This window comes from Diceros bicornis, chromosome 15, assembly GCF_020826845.1.
Source record: "Diceros bicornis minor isolate mBicDic1 chromosome 15, mDicBic1.mat.cur, whole genome shotgun sequence".
Taxonomy (NCBI): Eukaryota; Metazoa; Chordata; class Mammalia; order Perissodactyla; family Rhinocerotidae; genus Diceros; species Diceros bicornis.
Genome location: NC_080754.1, coordinates 3,830,659 through 3,851,010, shown reverse-complemented (window position 1 = coordinate 3,851,010; position 20,352 = coordinate 3,830,659). Strand labels below are relative to the sequence as shown.

General features: G+C 42.9%; 2 protein-coding genes across 8 annotated transcripts in view; one reads left to right on the top strand and one right to left on the bottom strand.

Moving 5' to 3' along the window:
- Positions 1-13,503, top strand: part of DCBLD2 (discoidin, CUB and LCCL domain containing 2) — a 79,182-nt gene extending 65,679 nt beyond the window's left edge. Inside the window, exons 13-16 of the mRNA XM_058555664.1 lie at positions 2,269-2,362; positions 5,523-5,572; positions 8,900-9,037; positions 9,731-13,503. Of these exons, the coding sequence (XP_058411647.1) occupies positions 2,269-2,362; positions 5,523-5,572; positions 8,900-9,037; positions 9,731-10,200 (752 nt within the window). The 3' untranslated portion in view covers positions 10,201-13,503. The remainder of the gene's footprint in view (positions 1-2,268; positions 2,363-5,522; positions 5,573-8,899; positions 9,038-9,730) is intronic.
- The window catches only part of ST3GAL6 (ST3 beta-galactoside alpha-2,3-sialyltransferase 6), a 62,136-nt gene continuing 54,166 nt past the window's right edge, over positions 12,383-20,352 (bottom strand). For all 7 annotated transcript variants that reach the window (XM_058555667.1, XM_058555665.1, XM_058555670.1 and 4 more), the window contains 2 exons: positions 16,884-17,036; positions 12,383-15,553 (listed from right to left, as the gene is read on the bottom strand). In XM_058555667.1, the coding sequence (XP_058411650.1) occupies positions 15,467-15,553; positions 16,884-17,036 (240 nt within the window). In that variant the 3' untranslated portion in view covers positions 12,383-15,466. The remainder of the gene's footprint in view (positions 15,554-16,883; positions 17,037-20,352) is intronic.

The window sequence follows — 20,352 nt, the reverse complement described above, 5'->3', positions numbered from 1 at the left end:
TCTGAAAATCTGCCTGGATGCAGGTAACTTTCTCCAGCTTCCCACATGTCAGTTTCTTCCCTGTCTTCTGAAGTGTTTCCAGACAGACCGATTTCTCTCTCCTGCTTCAGGAAGGGCTGGCGAGAAGCAGGTGTTCCCAGGGGCGAGAGGCCACTGCGCCCCACGCAGAGCCCTCCCCAGGCTGCAGAAGGCCTGTCTGTGGGCAGAATCCCAGACCACATGCCTGGAAGGACGAGCAGTCATTTAAAACTGTCGCTCATCTTAAAATCTGATCATGGCATCTCATGGTCTCAAGACTGAAAGTATCCTTATAGCATTTTCTCCAGAACTAGGATCCCTGTAAGCTTGGAAAGAGTAACAGAGAACATGCGGGTCTTTTTCAGTGGAAGAGCCCTGGCCTCCTTTCCTCTGGGACGGTGGTGTCTATACTTATTATTTTTCGAACCTAAACAGATGTTTTAATGCCTCTGATTAAATCGAACTGTATCCATCTGAACCCAGTTGTTCTCTCTCCAGGGTCACAGACTTTAGGGATTAAGCACACTTCTCTGAGTTCTTGGTGCTTTCTAGGCTGAGTCACGATTTCTGTTTTATGCACTTCCTCCTCCATTTTTACGTCCAGGCTGAGAGCCATGCTGGAGCATGTCATGTCAGGGTCAGACCTGTGCCCCTGTGCTTCAGACCCTCCCTCAGCGGGCCCTCAGCACCTGCCAGCTGGCTTTCTGTTCCCCTGGTTAGCTCTTCTGTCTGTTCTCAGCGGTAGCTGTGGGAAACATGCGCCATATGTTTCAAACCCTTCACCCAGACTGTGCCCTCATTCCATCCATCCAGCTTCTTGGGCCACATGTCACTGATGATCTGCCCCTCTCCTGACGTCAGCCTCTCCCTCTCTTCTGGAGACATAGCTATCAGGAGGCAGTCAGGTGCTGTGCTCAGTTCCATCACAGTGACTGGCACTCAGCCTCCGGGAGATACCAGCAAATGCTCGTGGCTCATCCTCGTCGCCAGGGGGAGGGGGTTGACGAGTGAAGAAAGAAACTAAATGTCACAAATGACCTTATGCAGACCACTTTCTGTATCTGGGCCCGGGATCCTTATCTATGGAGTGAGAGAGGGGATTTGGTGATCTACACGTCCCTCAGGCTCCAGCGCTGTGGTGGTTTCTGCTCTGCTCAGACACATTTGCAGTCCTGGGTTTTCTATACCTGACACTACATGGTTACCTCCCATAACTATCAATATTTTCCCATCATGTTACAACATCACTTCCAGTTGCTGGACGATGTTTTACTACAAGGAGGATACCATGATTTACTTATTCCCTTTCATTGTTGGGCATTTGGGTCATCACAGTTTTGCACTCTTCTGCAGATACAGAAGCAAACATCCTTAAAGATACAGCTTTAAATGTCATATTGATTTTTGAATAAATTCTACATATGGGATTGCCAAGTAATAGGTTTTTATACATATTGCAAAAATAGGATTTTATACATCTTTTAAATATCTGCCAATTTGCTAAGCAAAAATAGCCTGTTATTCTTGTTTTAACTTCTGTTTCTCTGATTACTAGTGAGATGAACACATTTAATGGTCACTTGTGTTTTTAATGTAATATAATGTATTTCATTCCCTGTGGATTTTTTTTTTTGCTGGGGAAGATTCACCCTGAGCTAATACCTGTTGCCAATCTTCCACTTTTTATTGCTTGAGGAAGATTAGCCCTGAGCTAACATCTGTGCCAGTCCTCCTCTATTTTGTAAGTGGGTCACCACCACAGCATGGCTGACAAGTGCTGTAGGCCTGCGCCCGGGATCCGCACCTGCAAACCACAGTCCACCGAAGCGGAGGGTGCTGGACTTAACCACTACGCCATGGGGCTGGCCCCCTCATTCCTTGTGTTTTTAGTGTAATATAATGTATTTCATGCATCTCGGCTCACTTTTCTGTTGTTTGTTCTTGACGTATAAATTCTGTAATGTATTAATTATATTAACCCTTTATCACAAATGCAGAAAATATTTTCCCAGTTTATCATTTGTCTTTCAATTTGTCTTGGTGATTTAAAAACATACGAAGGTGAGCAATAGTGTGACGAACTTCCATGTGTCTGTGAAAGCTTCTGCAATTGCCGGCTCAGGCCCAGTCCATTTCATAAATAATGTCTATGGTACTTTTTGAGATAGAGAAGCTTTGAGTGATGACGCGGTTAATCTTCACCTCATGATTTCTGCCTTTGGTGCGGATGTTCTTTTTTTTAAATTTCAGATGTCGCCTTGGCCGCAGTACTTGTCCCCGTGTTGGTCATGGTCCTCACCACGCTCATCCTCATCCTCGTGTGCGCTTGGCATTGGAGGAACAGGTTAGTTCACCTAACTGGTCCCAGAGGGGATGTACCCAAATGTGAAACAGAAACTAAATACAGAAGATGCACTACAATTCACCTCTTTGAGAGGGAAAATTAAGATAGTCATTAGAATAAAAACGCACAGGTTTCTCCTCCGTTCCCATAAAAGATGAGTAGGTTCAGATCCACAGTCAGTTACTGAGTGCCTTTATCGTATCAAATTCTGCGTTAACACACAGATGTGCACATTAGTAAGACACATGATAGGTGCTTAGTAACGTTTACTGAAAGAGTGAGGCACAGTTCCTGTGTGGTTAGCAGGGTTGACTGACAGAGTAAGAGACTCTAACGTGGCTGGATGGTTATTTATGAAGTGCTGGGAAACACAGATGTGAGAACATCGGAGTTACCTGAAATCTTTTCTTCAGGAAAGAGTAATCCTCAAGTTTGGCATGTTTCCCCTTAAAGAAGGAGTGGGATTTGGCTAGAGAGAGGAAGGTGGAGAATGGCCCAGATGGACAGGGTTGAAGCATGGAGACATGGGCTGGGCCTGGGTCAGGAAGGCTTCCTGGGGGAGAGTAACTTAGGTTTCATTCTGTAGGTGGGGAAACCATCGAGAACTGTTAATTATTAGATGATCGTAGGAAGACAGTGGCGGGAGTTTTGGAGGGCGGATTAAATAGGAGAGAGACCAGAAGAGGCAGCGAGATGAGTGAGGAACCGTCTAAGTCTGTGCAGGAACATAACACAGCGACTCCAGCAAAGGGGGAGATGGAGGGAGAGGTTTCCCGGTGGGTGGATGGGGTGCCGTCTGCAAGAGAAGAGGAGGGTTCTAGGATGATCTGAAGCTTCTGGCTCGTGCAGTTAGACCAGCAGAGATGTCAGGAGTTGAGATAACAGAACAGGAAGGACAGGTTTAGAGAAGGAGAATGACTTCGTTTGTTCAGCCATTGAACAAATATTTGCACTCTTCCCCTGTGCCAAGTGTTGAGCCGTGTGTGGGAGTCCAGTGGAGAACCCCACACACCGGGGTTTACGGAATGGGAGGGGTTCCATTGGGTGGTACCGACCACACAGTGGCCATGGGAGGAAGCTGGAGGAGCACGTGGATCCCGGATTGGTGGTGTGGGGGCGGCTGTCTGAGCAGAGACCAAGTTAGTGTGAGGGTGGTGGGGAGAGGGCAAAAGGGGCTTTAGGGGGTCCAGGAGGACGGTCACTAGGCTTTCAGGGAGCTGGACAGCAGCAACCGTGACAAGGAGAACAGCCACAGTGACTTTTTATAGAAAATTAAGTGCTGATTTTAGGCATTATTCTGGATGCTTTACATGTTTTAACTCATTTAATCCTCACAACAACCTATGAAGCAGGAAGAAAGTGAGACAGAGCATAAATCCCTTGCCCGGGGTCACCTGCCAGGACTGGCAGGGGGGCTTCAGACCAGGCTTCAGCGCCCGGGCTGTAACCACTGCCGCGCCCCCGGACCTGCAGTCCGCCGGTCAGTCCGCGAGTCGGATCCCCTGTGGGTGAACCACAGGCTGGGTGGTGAGGACCGGGATGGAGGGCTGCGTCCTGAGGGCAGTTGGGGATGGTGTCTAAGGGACCCTGTGGACACACAGACCCCACGAGGCGGGTGGAATACACACCTGTGGAGGACAGAAGGGCTGAGCCGCAGAACTGAAGGGGCTTGTGCCAGTACAGTTGAGATGGCTGACCCCTGGCTCCGTGACCAGCCTGGAGGAGGAGGGGCTCCGGCTGCGGAGAGCGAGGGGAGGAAAGTCCTAATAAAGACAGCTGCAACCTGCTGAGTCCTGACCCCATGCCAGCACTGCCCCAGCCCCTCTCAGCAGCAGGTGAATGACCTGAAGCTCTGCCACCTGAGGCTCAGAACGTAAAAGCCTTCGTGGTACGACCGTCGGCCAGTCCTCACACGGGTAAATGTGTTGCCCAGCCACACAGGGCACCTGACTGCCATTTAGAAAAGATCATTGATTTCCTTTTATTTGTATTTTATTAGAAGTCTTCCAAGGAGAAAAGAGCTTAATTAATAAGCCAGCATTTATTATTTCTTTTCCATTCCAGTTCTTGATGAACAGCTACAGCCCCTCCATCTTTTCCACAAATCTTACATTATACTTTACTTTGAAATAATGAAATATTGTATTTTCAGTACAGCCAGACTTTAAAATGAGGAGGCTTTTAACATCAGTAATAAAAACAGTATTATGCTGGAGAAGAGTGTTTCCGAGTAGGAAAAGCACAGGCCTCGGGCTCTTTGAGAAAGCAATGTTCATGATCTTGAGCAAATCACGTACCCAGCTTGTGCTCATTTATGCACTAGAATAACTTCTGCCTTCTCTTTAACTCACAAAGCATTCACTTTAATTAGGTGTACATTCTTGAATCAGAAAATGTCCTTTCGTGTGCTTGTTTTTCCCTTTGTACGTGGCTCTTGGTCCACGGCAATTCTTCATGGAGGGGAGGGCGAGTCCCCTGGGGGGTATGTGGGGTTCTGAGGAGCAGACTGGGGAGACGCTCCTTCACTGCACACGTGGCGCTCGCCTCAGGCCTGAGAATCCTGGTCTCCTCCCTCCACCGCTTGTCACTCTTAGTGACAGCCTTGACTTATCCTGGGTGGTTGGAGGAGTTAAGTCTGTGCAATTAAGTGCATGTGACACTTAAACTTCTCTGGGGCAGAGGACTGTAGAAGAAAAGAAGCAAGTTGGAAAACATAATAATGCCGAAAAAAATGTGGGGTTTTTTTGTTCTGTGGGCTTTGTGTATCGACTGATTTGTGAAATTTGTATTTGAAACCAAAACAGCTGACACGGTTTCCCCGTAATGACCCGCGTGTCAGGGTGGGTCTTTGGTTTGGTTCAGTCTCTTTGTCCACAGACTCAGCCTTTTTTATTCCTTTACGCTTTTTGAGTGGGAAGTAGTTGGGTAACAAGATAACTGTCTCAGGAGATAGTTTAATATTTATCGAGAGTCCAGAATTTACGAGCCTCAGCAGTGGTGACTTTGAAAGTCAAATGAAATAGAGGCCCCCCGGGTAGATCAGCAGGGGAAACGCGGGCTCCTGACTAATGATTAACTTCAGTGTTTATCCTGCAGGTCCAGAGCTTTCTTACTATGAATTCAGTCTATTTGCTAACTTTTTTTTTCTGTATTTTTCCAGAAAGAAAAAAACTGAAGGCACCTATGACTTACCTTACTGGGACCGGGCAGGTGTGTCTTGGCTTCGCGTCCCTGTCTGTCAGAGGGAAGTCCCTCCCTTGTAGGTGGCAGCAGTGGAAGGAGGGTCGTGTCCAGGCCTCCTGAACTCCCAGCTCTGTCAGAGAAGTGGCTTCCCCTTCTTTTCTGACCGTTTGTACTTTTCTGTAAAATCTCTTCTAGTCGGTCGGTAATGACACGGGAAGTAAGAACTCATAACACATGCTCTGTGCTTTTTCCTCTGGAGCCCTTGTCTGGCTTGTCCCGTGTATCCATCTGTCTTGAGACCAGCCTCCTGTGTGGCCCACGTGAACACTGTGGGAAGCAAGAATTGTGGTCCTGGTGACACTGCATGTCACTCTGCCGTGGGTTTTTACCACGTGGGGTCCAGCAGGTTAGGAGTCACTGAGGCCTGCCGTCTCTGCCGTGATGAGTTGTCATCTTCTGAGTCCCTGCTCTGTGGGTCAGGTGGCGATGGCTGCAAGTGGGGTCTCCCCCTTCCCAGTCTCCCTACAGGAGCAGCTGTCAGGAGCCGAGAGGTCACTGCCATGACCATGGTAGGAAGAACAGTGGTGGGGGCACAGCAGCACTGCTGGCACCCACGGGGGGATTTTGGAAAGTATATTTTGAGAAAAACTTATTAAAAACCACCACTACAACAGACAGGCTATATCTGGCTGCACTATAATAGCAGACTTGCTCTGTGTATGCTTTTGATAGAGATTTCTCCCATGTTCTGCTTCACACTGGATATTCTATCAAAGCAAAAAATAAGCTTGAACAACTTAAGGAATTAGAAAAAGAAGAACAAACTAAACCCAAAACTACCAGGAGAAACTAAACAATAAAGATTAAAGAAGAGATAAGTGAAATTGAGAATAGGGAAACCATAGAGAAAATTAATGAGACCAAAAGTTGGTTCTTCAAGAAGATCAAAAAAATGACAGACCTTTAGCTGGATAGACTGAAAAGAAGAGAAGACTCACATTACTAAAGTCAGAAATGAAAGTGGGGGAACATTACTACCAATTCCACAGAAATAAAAAGGATTATAAGAGTACTATACACAATTGTACACTAAAAAAAATTGGATAACCTACATGAAATGGACAAATTCCTAGAAATACAAAACCTGCCAAGACTCAATCACAAAGAAATAGAAAATCTGAACAGACCTGTAACAAGGAGATTGATTCAGTTATCAAAAATCTCCCAACAAAGAAAAGTCCTGGACCTGACGGCTTCACTGGTAAATTCTACCAAACCAAGAAAGAACTAAACCTTAAAGACTCCACAAAAAAGCTGTTAGAACTAGTAAATGAATTCGGCAGAGTAGCAGGATGCAAAGTCAACGTACAAAAATCATTTGCATTTCTATACGCAAACAACGAACAATCTGAAAAGGAAATTATAAGAACAATCCTATTTACAACAGCATCAAAAAGAAAATACTTAGAAATTAATTTAACCAAGGAGGTGAAAGACTTGTTCAATGAAAACTACAAAACGTTGCTGAAGGAAATTAAGACATAAATAAATGGAAACACATCCCGCATTCATGGATTGGGAGACTTAATATTGTTAATGTCAATACTACCCAAAGCAATCTACAAATTCAATGCAGTCCCTATCAAAATCCCAATGACATTTTTTGCAGAAATAGAAAAACTCATCCTAAAATTCATGTGAAATCTCAGGGGGCCCTGAATAGCCAAAACAATCTTGAAAAACAACAAAATTGGAAGATTCACACTTCTGGATATCAAAACTTACTACAAAGCTACAGTAATCAAAACAGTGTGATACTGGCATAAAGACAGATGTATAGACCAATGGCATAGAATAGAGAGCCCAGAAATAAACCCTTAGAAATATGGACAAATGGTTTTTGACAAGGGTGCCAAGACCATTCATTGGGAAAAAGACATTTCAACAAAAGGTGCTGGGAAAACTGTATATCCACATGCAAAAGATTGAAGTTGGACTCTTACCTAACACCATATACAAAAATTAACACAAAATGCATCAAGGAGCAAAATGTAAGACCTAAAACAATAAAACTTTTAGAAGAAAACATAGGACAAAAGCTTCACAACATTGGATTTAGCAGTCATTTCTTGGATATGAAAGCAAATGCACAGATAACAAAAGAGTAAACAAATTGGACTTTGTGAAAATTAAAAAATTTTGTGCATCAAAAGATAGTATCCAGAGAGTAAAAAGGCAACCCACGGAATGGGAGAAAATACTTGGAAATCCTATATCTGATAAGTGATTAATATTCACACTGTGTAGAGAACTTCTAAAACTCAGCAACAAAAAAACAACCTGATTAAAAAATAAGCAAAGAAATTGAATAGATATTTCTCCAAAGAAGATATACAAATGGCCAATGAGCATGTGAAAAGATGCTCAGCATCACTAATCTTTACGGAAATGCAAGTCAAAACTGCAGTGAGATATCACCTCATACCCATTAGGATGGCGCCTATCAAAGAAGCAGAAAACAGGTGTCAATGATGTGAAGCAATTGAAACTCTTGTGCACTTTTGGTGGGAATGTAAAATGGTACAACCGTTGTGGAAGACAGTATGGCGATTTCTCAAAAAATTAAAAATAGAAGCACCCATGTGATCCAGCAATTCTGCTTCTGGGTGTATACCCAAAAGAAAGCAGAGTTTCTAAGAGATATTTGTACACCCATGTTCATAGCAGCATTATTCACAAGAGTTAAAACGTGGAAGTAACCCAGGTGTCCATCAGCTGATAAATGGATAAGCAAAATGTGGTATATACATTCAATAGAATATTATTCAGCCTTAAAAAGGAAGGAAATTCTGTAATGTGGTACAACATGGATGAACCTGAAGGACACTGTGCTAACTGAAAAAAAGCCAGTCACAAAAAGACAAATACTGTATGATTCCACTTATATGAGGAACCTAGAGGAGTCAAATTCATGGAGACAGAGTAGAATGGTGGTTGCCAGGGGCTGAGGGGAGGAGAGAGTGGGGAGTTGTAGTTTAATGGGGACAGAGTTTCAGTTTTACAAGATGAAAAGAGCTCTGGAGATGGATGGTGGTGATGGTTGCACAACAGTGTGAATGTATTTAATACCACGGACCTGTATACCTAAAAATAGTTAGGATGGTAAAATTTTATGTTATGTATATTTTACCACAATTAAAAAAAAAATAAAAGCTTGAACATAAAGGCTAGTTTGTATAGAAATTTGTTATAGAAATGGCTTAAATGCAAGAGGATTTCTCCCCTAACCTCCTGTTGTCAGTGCAGAGGTAGGTTTGTATTTAACGGTCTCTTTTGCTTGCGTTCACACTGAAGGCTGGTGGAAAGGAATGAAGCAGTTTCTCCCTGCCAAGGCAGTGGAACATGAGGAGACCCCAGTTCGCTACAGCAGCAGTGAAGTTAACCACCTGAGTCCCAGAGAGGTCACCGCAGTGCTGCAGGCCGACTCGGCAGGTAACCTCGCATAGCCGAGGCCGCAGGGCAGAGGGAGGAGCGCTGTGCGGGCTGCAAAGTGCTTTGGAGTTTACAGCATCCTTTATCTCTTTCATGTGTAAGAGATGAACTGTTTTCAAAAGGTAGAACCACTTTTTAAAAAGGCCTTGAGAGAGTCATCTCTGTGTCTTAGACATTCTGTCCATAAAACTCAGGGCATCTCGTCTGTTTACCTGGAGTCTTGTTTGGTTTTCTTGGGGGTTTGGGGGTCTTAAAAGGAGAGCAGGAAAGGCATAGCGAGCCTTACGGTGTTTATCCTTTTAACCTAGTACATATTTATTTTAAACATTTCCTAATATTTGAAAAAAAATATGAACTTATTTTCCAAGACTAGTATTATTTCAATAATGGAATGTTTCTTTTCCAATGAAATACTATCTATAAATCTGAAGAACATATACAAACACTCTTTCTGCAAAATTATGTGAATGGGGCTTTCTGGCATATTAACTTATTACTGTGAGATGCAAGATGACATCTTTAGTTTTAATTTTTGAAGTTAGCTCTTGCAGAGAGACCTGTCCCTCTGTGTTGATGACAACGCCAGTGTGGTAGAGGAGTGTCAGTTGTGGGGAGAGCCCGCGCTGCCACCCTCAGTTGCGTGATCCCTGTATTGACGAGATAACTTTCTGGTGTGTGTTTTGCAATGTCCAGAGTATGCACAGCCGCTCGTGGGAGGAATTGTCGGCACCCTTCATCAGAGGTCTACCTTTAAACCAGAAGAAGGAAAAGAGCCAGGCTACTCGGACCTCGATCCTTACACCTCCCCTGGGCAGGAGGTCTATCACGCCTACGCGGAACCGCTCCCGGTGACGGGGCCCGAGTACGCAACCCCCATCGTCGTGGACATGTCGGGGCCCCCCACAGCTCCAGTCAGCCTGCCCTCCACGTCCACCTTCAGAGCTGCGGGGAGCCAGGCTCCCCCTGGAGCGGGAACGTACAACGCTCTTCTCTGCAGGACTGACAGCTGCTCCTCGGCCCGGGCCCAGTACGATACCCCAAAGGGTGGGAAGCCGGGTCCAAGTGCCCCGGACGAATCGGTGTACCAGGTGCCACAGAGCGCGCAGGAGGGCTCGGGGCCAGGGAGGAACGGCGAAGGCGATGTTTTCAAAGAAATCCTTTGAAGGTGATGCTGCTTTGTACAAAGCATCGTTTTAAAGCACATGGCCTCTTTTTTGTATTAGTGGTAGTAATATAGAATGTACTACATATCTGTCACGGATTTGGGTGGGGGGAGAGGTAATGTCCGAGGTACAAGAAACTACTATCTTGCCATCTTGCTTTAAAAGCGTTATTGGGGCACAGTTACTGCTTGCCTGTTAAATTTTGAACATCCTGTTGGCTACTACTGTAAAACACTATTTTTAATACAGAAAAAGCTTCCTACTATGCACTTCAAAGAAATTGCAATCACTGAGAGTGAGTATTTCTTTCCAGTGCTGCAGGTACGTTGGTGAACTCCAGACAGCTCTGCAAGGCTGGCTGGCAGCCACACATGGTACTGTTCTCGAGATGCTGGTGCCTTGCAACTCTGCTCTATTTGTGAAAGCTGGGTACTACCGTGATTTCCTCCTCTTCTGTTCCTGGCTTGCTTTCTGGATTATTTTTTAAATACTTAGTGGTATAATCGTTGTTTTGATTGCAGTCATGCACATATCCATTTTCCCCTAGGAAGATCTATAGCTGGGGACCTCTGGCTTGCAATGCGCAGGGTGATTGATTTTTCACTTTTTGACGCTTAAAAGCTTTAACACCTCACGGTACACAACTGGTCTCATCTCTACTTGTTCTGCCTGGGGCCCTTGGTGGCCAGCCCCATGCTTGTGGTTATAAAATGAGCTTTCTCAGTGGCTGGTGTTTGCTGTATCAACCTCGCACATCCAGGCCCCCTGCTGTCTTTAAGTGCTCTTCTCTGTGTGGAAACAGGAAGGAGTCACAGCTGAGAGAAGCTCTACAGGAGATTCTCTCCCTCCCTCGCTTTATCTGCAGTAGGGTTTTTCCGAGGAGAGCTGTGGAAAGTTGAGGGTTGTAGGTGAACATTGTAACCAAGACCCACTTCTGTTTATCACAGTGAAAGACAAAATCATTCCTCAAAAGTCATAAATTACCCTCAAAAAAAAGTAACCAGAATTTGCCCTCTTTGGTTTCATAGATAGATAGGTTTTTCTTTGAATCTCAAGGTACTTTATTAATTTTAGTCACATAAAAAATATCTTTTAATTTCCCTTTTCCATGGTAAACTTTTATAAGAAATATAAACCAGCATGTGTTCCTCACCTCTACATGATGGGGGGTCTGTGGTGGATGCTGAGACGTCCTGGTGTCACGCCTGGGGGACAGCTGGTGGGGCCTCCTCTCTGGGCAATGTCCTTGTCACCACTTGCCCAGAACTGGTGAAAGAGAAACCGTCTGCAGCGTATTAACCTATTAGTGTAAGAGCTATCTGTAAATGTCTGTAACTGGCACGACGATTTGAGAAGCTGCCCACGTGATTGAAACGTATCAATTTGACCTCCCTCTTCTGTAAACCTTGGTTTATAGACTCAGTGTTGAAATGCACGCTGCGGTCAGGTTCTAGTCATTGCTCTTGGCCTGTGCCACCAGACTGTTGTTGCCAGAATTTGCTACATGTGACTAAAGATGAACAGTGTTCATTTCGCTTACTTCCATGAGTATATCAGTATTCTAAAACATTGCTTCAGAAATAGAACTGTTAATTTCTACAGCCTCCCTGCATTCTGGTTGTATGATTTTGGTCTTATTTTCATTTGCTTTTCTTTTCCCAACAAACTTTGAGGCATAATTTTATTTACTGAAAAATCAATACATATTTTGTTCCAAAATATTTGAAACAAAAAGCACAGATGTTGAACTTTTATTAAAACATAGATGAGTGTGTAAGCACATGTATTAATGCAGTCACCCCTTTCAGGTGGGAAGAGAGTAAACCAGTTGCTTTATTTTTTTATTCATCCTTAGTACACAGGAAATATACTCTTCCTCAAATCATATGCCTGTTTGAAGCTGTAAGAGAAATGATTTCAGCAACTATTTCATTTTCCCAAAGATGCTTGCTCTTTCGTATGTGTGTGCATCTGGTTGTTTTCCCATCAGACTTTGAGAAGCAGGTGTGTTCTTAAATTATGCATGTTTTAAGACTTGATTTGTGTCACCACTGTGCTGTCCTTGAACTACCAATGATTTTTACAAAATACATAGTTTTTACTACTTTTATATATTTTACTTTCCAGATGAAGAGCTGAGCCTGAGACAAGGGTTGTTCTTGTTTTGAACTTTTTCTTTTAGTTGGTTTGTTTTCATGTTAGAGTTTTGGTTTTGTTATTTTTTTTACTATGTTTATATGTCTGATATATACACAGCTTTGGAGACAATCGAGTAACAACTGAAAATGTGAAAGTAACCATTTTTTACAAAATTCCCTTGAATTTTTTTTCTTTGAAACATGTAAAAGACTTAAGTCACTGGTTCATTGGATTTGATTTTTTTCCTGTTAATTATAAAAATAGACAGCAGTGCAGCAAGTATGGCCCGTACAGGTTTCATGAAATTACACTGACTTCACTGTTACTTGATCTTAGGAGCTAGCACAGTTAGAGATAAGATATTGTGAATGCTGATTTATATTTTATTAAAAGCTGTAAATCTAAATAGACCCTCTTGTATGTGCAGGGTCTGGTCCAGTTATTTAAGTTCATGTTTCACTATTTGCACTTTGCATTGAACAATGGGTTTATTTGCTGATGAAATGGTTCGAGTAGAGAATTTATACAGAAATTGAAATTATGACATTATGTATACACTTGCCCTCCCCCCAGGAGGGAGCAGAAAGTGAGCTCATCTAAATACGAATGTGGCCGAGATTCCCTGGAAAGAGAGAGAGCTTGAACTTCATTGTCACCGGGAGAGCAAGAGGGCTGTAGAACACCGTGTCAAATGAGACAGTTAGAAAGAACCAGTAGATGCTGTGGGACAGTGAAAGCTTTTTAAACTCTCTTAAGAGAAATCAAGGAAGCTCTACCTAAAAAAATTACCTGTTAGCTCTGCCTTTCGGTTCTGAACTTGAAGTCCCTAAACTGCAAAATCTAAATAAGAGTTGGATGGTTATTAAACACTTTAGGTCACCTGTGGCACCAATCCTCTAATCCAGTTTGTGCCGAGTTTCTTCTTCATCCCCTCCTCCTGTTTCCACACTGGGGAGGGTGGAAACCAGACGTGTATTGAAATACGTGTTGGAAGAAAAGCGGCCCGAGCGGCAGTGCTAGTCTCCCGGACGGACTTTTCTTACCTCGGTGTGTACTGTCGGCACTCGGTGTCTGTATATGTTGCTAGAATGTAGATTGTATAAATAGTGAGATTTTAATGTGTTCATGTGTTTTTAATAAATTGTATATATGTGTCTTGCTCAAGATTTTTTTTTTTTGGCTTAAATAAAACCACCTTGAGGTTCGTAGCCTTCTCTCGTACTACACAAAACGCCCGATTCCTCAGTGGTCAGACATTTTGTGGCCAATGTTATAGTGCTTACAGCAACATTTGAAAATGCCACCATCGGTTTTTGACTTCTTTTGAAGCCCGAATTACTTGACATCAAAGAAATTGAGCGGCCAGGCTGTAGCCTGTGGCAGGGGTCCCGGGACTCGTGTGGACACCAGTCTGCACCTGCCTTCTCCCCTCCGAGTCATTACAGAGTCAGATGAGACGTGCTGCTGTGCCAGCAGATGCTGGTGTAAACAGAACAGTCCACACTGGACGTCTAGATCTAGGTTAAATCAACCAGTTTTCTCCTCCTCACACTGCTTTTAAGTGTTTCATTGGTTTCTGTTTCTGCTCTAATATTTCACCCTTTATACACTCTTTTTTTTGTGTGTGAGAAAGATCAACCCTGAGCTAACATCCATGCCAATCCTCCTCCATTTTTTCCCCTTTTCTCCCCAAAGCCCCAGTAGATAGTTGTATGTCATAGTTGCACATCCTGCTAGTTGCTGTATGTGGGACGCCGCCTCAGCATGGCCGGACAAGCAGTGCATCAGTGCACGCCCGGGATCCAAACCCCAGGCCGCCAGTAGTGGAGCGCACGCACTTAACCGCCAAGCCACGGGGCCAGCCCCTGTACACTCTTTAGAGAGGCAGGTTGGTTGTCAGTAATACTACCACTGTCTCCCAGTGATAATTGGTCAGGTGTATCAATTCCTTCAACTCACTCGTCTTCTGAGAGCTCTTAATTCCATCTTTCTTAGAACTTCTACTGTTTTCTTCCTTTCTCCTTCACGCCCCCCGAACGCCCCATAGCCTTTGGTTATATTAAAATGGGAAGAGAGACCAGCTTACCACGTGTTGGACTGGCTTGTCTGTGTCCCGTAGGCTCCTTGTGTGCTGCACGCTAGGGAGCCAGGTAAGCTTTCCATTTGAAGATGCGATTATGTGAACAATTGAGATTTTTTTTTTTTAATGAAAATACCATTTAAATCCAAAAACAGCTTGAGTTTTCTTAAGAGTTTACTTACTCTGTCTTTATTTTTCCTAATGTGATTCGAATAGTAACCTTTCAAAATTTAATAAACTGGGCAAAAAATCATGTTTAAGAATTTTCTCCTCCTTGAGTTTGCCTAGCTCAGCTTCTTTGTATAAAGTTAAACTTTTTATTTCCTTAAAATAATACAGTCACCAGACATTAGTAATTGCATTCTTTGGTTATTTACTCATCCAGAATTTCATGTTTAGCCTATTTCCTTCAACTTAAAAACACCACCATCTTCATTCTACAAAATTAATCAATCAGTAATGGTTTGCTTAATTGCAGGAAAAAACACTTAACTAAACCAGTATGATGGTAGGTTTCCCTAACCATCTACTGTATTCAGGGCTGGTTTAAGATTCCAATCAAGTTCCACTGATAGAACAAAAAGGATTTAAACAATCATCCAGATATTGGCCTGAAGTGATTCATTTCCACATCCAGGCACAACCACGTGCCAATTCCCCACCAATTTACAGCAGCCAAATGCACCTCTCAAAATGTCATGTTACATTCAGAATTCATTGTGGTAAACTAAATCCCCTTATTAGGAAATCACATCCCTTCAAAAGTCTAAGACGAACTAGCCATTAAAAAAACGTTTAAAAACACCTCAGAAAACTAGCTTATTTTAAAAACATGATGTCAAAAGTTATTTCCCTGATCATTAAACATATCTTGTTTTTCATAAATATATTCACAGAAATAAACCTGGCGGTTATGAATCACCAGGCAGCAACAGACAATATACATAATTTTTTGACGAGTGCATCCAACATATTTAAAAATAAACTAAAAATTGCAGTATAAAAATAAAACTAATACTGTTAGCATCATCTTCTGAGTCTGTAGGGTCAATCTTGAGTGAGGTTGATTACAAAGTTTTTGTCTATAATGTCCTTCAGGAAGAGCTGCTCTGCAGTCACATTGTGATAGGCACTCTAAAGAGGAGAAATGAAACACAGTCACCATCTGTCCCAGTCTCAGAGATTAGCAGCAGCAGCAGTGGAAGACGCCGCATCAAAAAGGCTTCCGAAGAAGAAACTCGAGTGAAAGTGGCAGGGACTTTAAAACTTCTGTGACCTTTCTGATCTCTTTTTCTTGGTTCATTCTTTTGCCAGATCTTTCCCTAGAACCCACTCTTTCCACTTAAACCGTGACATGAAAAAAGAGGCTCCCTCACAGCATCCCCTGGTCTGCTGAATTATGGTATAAATCTAGACCAAAAATGTAAGTCAGAATGGGTGGCTCACTTTAATAAAAGCAGTACCGGGCACTCAGACAAGAAATCAGAGATAAGAAACGACGGTAAGCCATGTTCAGTTTAAGATGTGTTTAAAGAATAATTCTGTTCCACTGATGGATATCCTAATTTTCCTCAGGAAGTTGTTGTAATGTTCTGTCCTTTAGATGACTCTAGAAATACAAGTGCTACAGGAAAGATTAGGGCTGAGGAGACATGAGCCTGAAATCTGTCCCAGCACCTACCTCGTGAATACTCAGTGTGTGTCTTACGTGGCAGGGGGAGGGGGTGGGGCAGAAAGGCAGTGTTAAGGTCTAACCTGAATAATCCACTTCTTCAGCTTATGTCGTATTGAGGGATGATGATTGAAGGGCACTGATTTCATAGGATATATCCGTATACTTTACAGCAAACCATATTTCAATATGAAAAATATACACATAACGTTTTAATCTTGTCACTTCTGATATGCCACTAATCGAAGTTAGAATTAGGAAAATAGAAAACTCTTTCCCATACAGTCATTAAAATAAAAATCTTAAGGATCAAATCTACCACCACTGATCCCTATTCATGGGAAGCATGGTCTAGTACAAAGGTTTGCAACCTTTTGACCATGAATCTTCATGTTATAGACTTTCTCATGTACTAAGCTGAAAAAACACATGAAAATATTTACTGTAAGCATGGTGATGGTTTTAGGTGAATTGTAATATCTCAAACAGCACGTTGTCTGTATTTAAATAGTGCACATGTGATTCAGTATCTGAGATAAGGCTTGGGTTTGACGGGTTGGTGGCACTTGACAATATCTGCGAGGTTCTCCGAGGGGTCTGAGACCCAGACTGGGAATGGCTGCTATAGTAAGAACAACTCTGGGCCTGAGTCCTAGTTTCGGCACGTCTAGCTCTGTAGCCCCTGTCAAGCCCTCAGCCTCTCAAAACCTGTTCCCGCAGTAAAATGACAGAAGAGAGAATATGGGCTTTCTCACCCTGAAGATCAAAGATTACCAAGTGTGTATTTATTACCTGATTCATCAAAGACATGGTGTCATTCCCATAGTAGTGCAGGGGACTCTTAAGGTCGGAAAAGTTGTATTTGAAACCAGCAAGATGAACTTCATGACAGATGTGAAACGCCAGTGTGATGGCAATAATTCCTGTCGTCGGGTGTTGGGGTTTCTGGGGAGGGAAATGAGAATTAAAAAAAAAATCCAAACACGATACTTGTTTCCAAAGCATATTTGAGTGGCCTAATCTTATAAAATAGGGACTGCTGAATATTTAATCACGACAGAAATAATTAAACCCTCATCGTGTCCTAAGGCTCAAGCACTAACAATAAATACCCTAACTGAAAAGAATAGAAAGTGTCACTAAGTCGTAGCAAGTCTTTCAACTAAAACAACTGCAGAATTAGCCCAGAGTTCAATGTCAAACACAGGAATACTGGGAAGCTCAAGAAGGATGCTGCTGCCTTATTTTTAAAAACATGCTGTGTCAGCCTCCTTGTGGGAAAATCAAAGCCTGAGAATTTTGAGCCCACGTATGAAACGTAAGGATAGCTTCATTTACTAAGGGATAGGATCATGGTAAAAGGCTTCATATAAATTAGCCCTAAAATAAATCTGTTTTATAATCCTAATAATTTAACTAGCTCTAGGGAAAGACTAACTTCAATCAACTTCAATGACAAATTGTAACAGCAAGTATCTGACTAGAAGATGAAGAGTGCAGCTGTGTACGTAGCGACGTCACAATCTCAACTGGATCATAACAATTTAAAAACAAAAAAGGAAAGAAAGAAACCAAGCAACCCCCTCACATATACGTATATCCTGAAAAATGCTGTCATAGATGTTTGACATGAGGGTCTTCAAAGGTTTTATTCTCAGGAGGATGGCCTTCAACGGCAAAAACAAAATATATCTTAAACTTTTTAACACAATTGAAGGAGATTTCCTTTCAATTAAATGTTTCTTACAGATCCCATGGAAATTACATGTGACTAATTATGATTCTGAGGAAAAGAAAAAAATCAAAGCAGCACAATAAATCAAATAAACTGCAGGAGGCCAGCATGTCTGAACCCCCAACAGCCTCCCGCGTAAGCCTTTCTTTACCCCGGGCACTGTCGTGGCTCCAGCGCAAGCCTTCGCCATCTGCTCAGAGAGGAAGTTAAGGGTTGGGTTGAACACCTAGGAGTCGTCCAGCCTCACTGGCCCCAGCGCTTTCCCCGCTCCTGTCCCTCTCCATGTCCTCTACTTCTCCCTTCACACCTCAGAGTTCCTCCGTCATTAGAATCACTCCCTTAGGTAGACTTTCAATTCTCTTCCACCGTCACCCACAGAACCTTTATTATCAGCTGACAGAAGCTTCACCCTGGTTAAACCCACACTCGAGCAGCAGAACAGGGCAAGAAAACAACACACTTGCCTGTTCACACGTTACATTTGTGACCAAACTCTCAAGGGGGCATCTGGTGTGTCCAAAAATCCACTACATTCCCCAAGTAAATTTCCATTCCTTCTCTCCACAATGACAAGTTTATACCTTTCTATCCAAAAGCCCAGCCTCCTTCCTACTTTAAATTGACAATTTAATCCGTATTTCTCTAAGACAACAGAAGCAAGCAGACAAGAGCTACATCATCTTTGCAACTCCAAATCCACCTTCCCCTCCACCCATATTTTCAGTGGTCACCCCTCCTCCACGGGCGGGATGTGCCTGTTCCTGCCCACAGCCAACTTCTCCTCTCATGCACTGTTTTTGCCATCTCTTCTCTCAACAACTTTGCTCCTACCATTATCCACTTTCTCCTCTCATCATCAATATTTTCCTCTATCAAACTGTTCCCTTCAGCATACAAACATGTCATCAATCTTTAAACAATGACAAAAACAACCTTCCTTGATCCCACATCCTCTTCCAACCATTTCTCTGCTCCCTTTCCTGGCAAAACTCCATTAAAGCTTTGCCCCCGCTTGCTCACATCCCATGTTCTCTCTAACCCATTTCCGGCAGGTTTCCTCCTCTTTCTCATTATCGTCCCTGTCACCAGCATGACCTCCGTGTTCCCAGAACCAGGGTTTATGGTCTGTGAATGGCTGACCTCTGAAATACAGCTGTGTTCTCATTCGGCTTCTGGAACACCATGTCCTACTGGAACTTTTAACCTAGTTACAACTAGTTCTAGTATCGTCTCTAAGTAAGAGCAGGGTCTTCATGTGCTTTTGGAGTTAAAGACACTACCTAAAACAAAAAGCAAGGGATAAATCTGATCTTACCTCACTCAGGAAAATAAGAGCTGAAAAGTCACAAAACATAATTCAGAAGCTGTCCTTTCCTCAAAATAACTAAGAAATAGGGTTTAAATTTAAATTATTTATGCTTTTTAACTTGGGAATTCCACCTCCAGGAGTCCATCCTACAGAAATCACACGGTGTGCCGAAAATCTCTATAAGTTCATGCATTTCTACATTATTTATAGAGGAAAAAAGGCTGGCTATAAACCTAAGTGTCTATAAATAGGGGAATAGTTAATTAAGTGGAGGAGAATAAATAGCAGAACAATACCTGTGGTATAATCAATTATATCGAGCAATTATACTGAACAAACAAAAAGTGTATGTGTTGTAAATGCATAGAAAATAGTCTAGAAGGATATAAAAAGCAAAAAGCCTGGGAGATAATATGAGTTATACAGGAAGGAGAAGAAAAGACTGACTCCCTTTGTTTTTTATATTCCTTTGTAAGTTGTTTGATTTTAAGCATGTAATACTTCAGAAGGTTTTCTTCATGCTAAAGAAAAGACACATGATGTGTGTTTATTTCTTTGGATGTTCCCTGATTACGAAAAGAGAAAACCTCATTTCTGCTGAGGTAGCATGTTACATAGCTACTCAAGCTTCAGATGGAACCATTTCTGTGCCACTGCAGGGTCTACAGAGTACTGGTTTCAAGGGAATGTTGACAAACAGAGTCGCAGTCAACGAGATTCCTTTTAATTAAAGATCCTGGAGTTTCAAGAGCTCTCAATATTGCTCTAACTTTACCACTTCCTGAGAACTCAGTGCCAATGTCTCCTCTATGACCGCAGAAACATTTCTGGACTACCTTATTGTCCTTCCTCTGGCTTTCCTGGGATATTTTCACCAGAGTGCTTCAGACAGTTCTATTTAGTCCGAAAAGCCACGCCCTTGTCCCAAAGCCAGGCCTGCTACTCTGCATACAGCCTGCCCGTCACCCCCCAGTCAGACCCTTCTCCCTGCAGAATAGTGAAGACGGGGTTATGAAGGATGAGCCACTGGGCTTGCAGGAGACCCCAGAAAGGCCCCGCAGGGGCAGTAAACTCCCTCCACTTAAGGTTCTTTTCCTCGCAACCTGAAAAACATGAAGATAATATCCACAGATATCTTATTTCACTAACTCAGACGTGGCCCTCTGAAGCCACCTCAGGAGTTGTGGCTCATACAGTTTCCGAGAGCCCCGGGGACC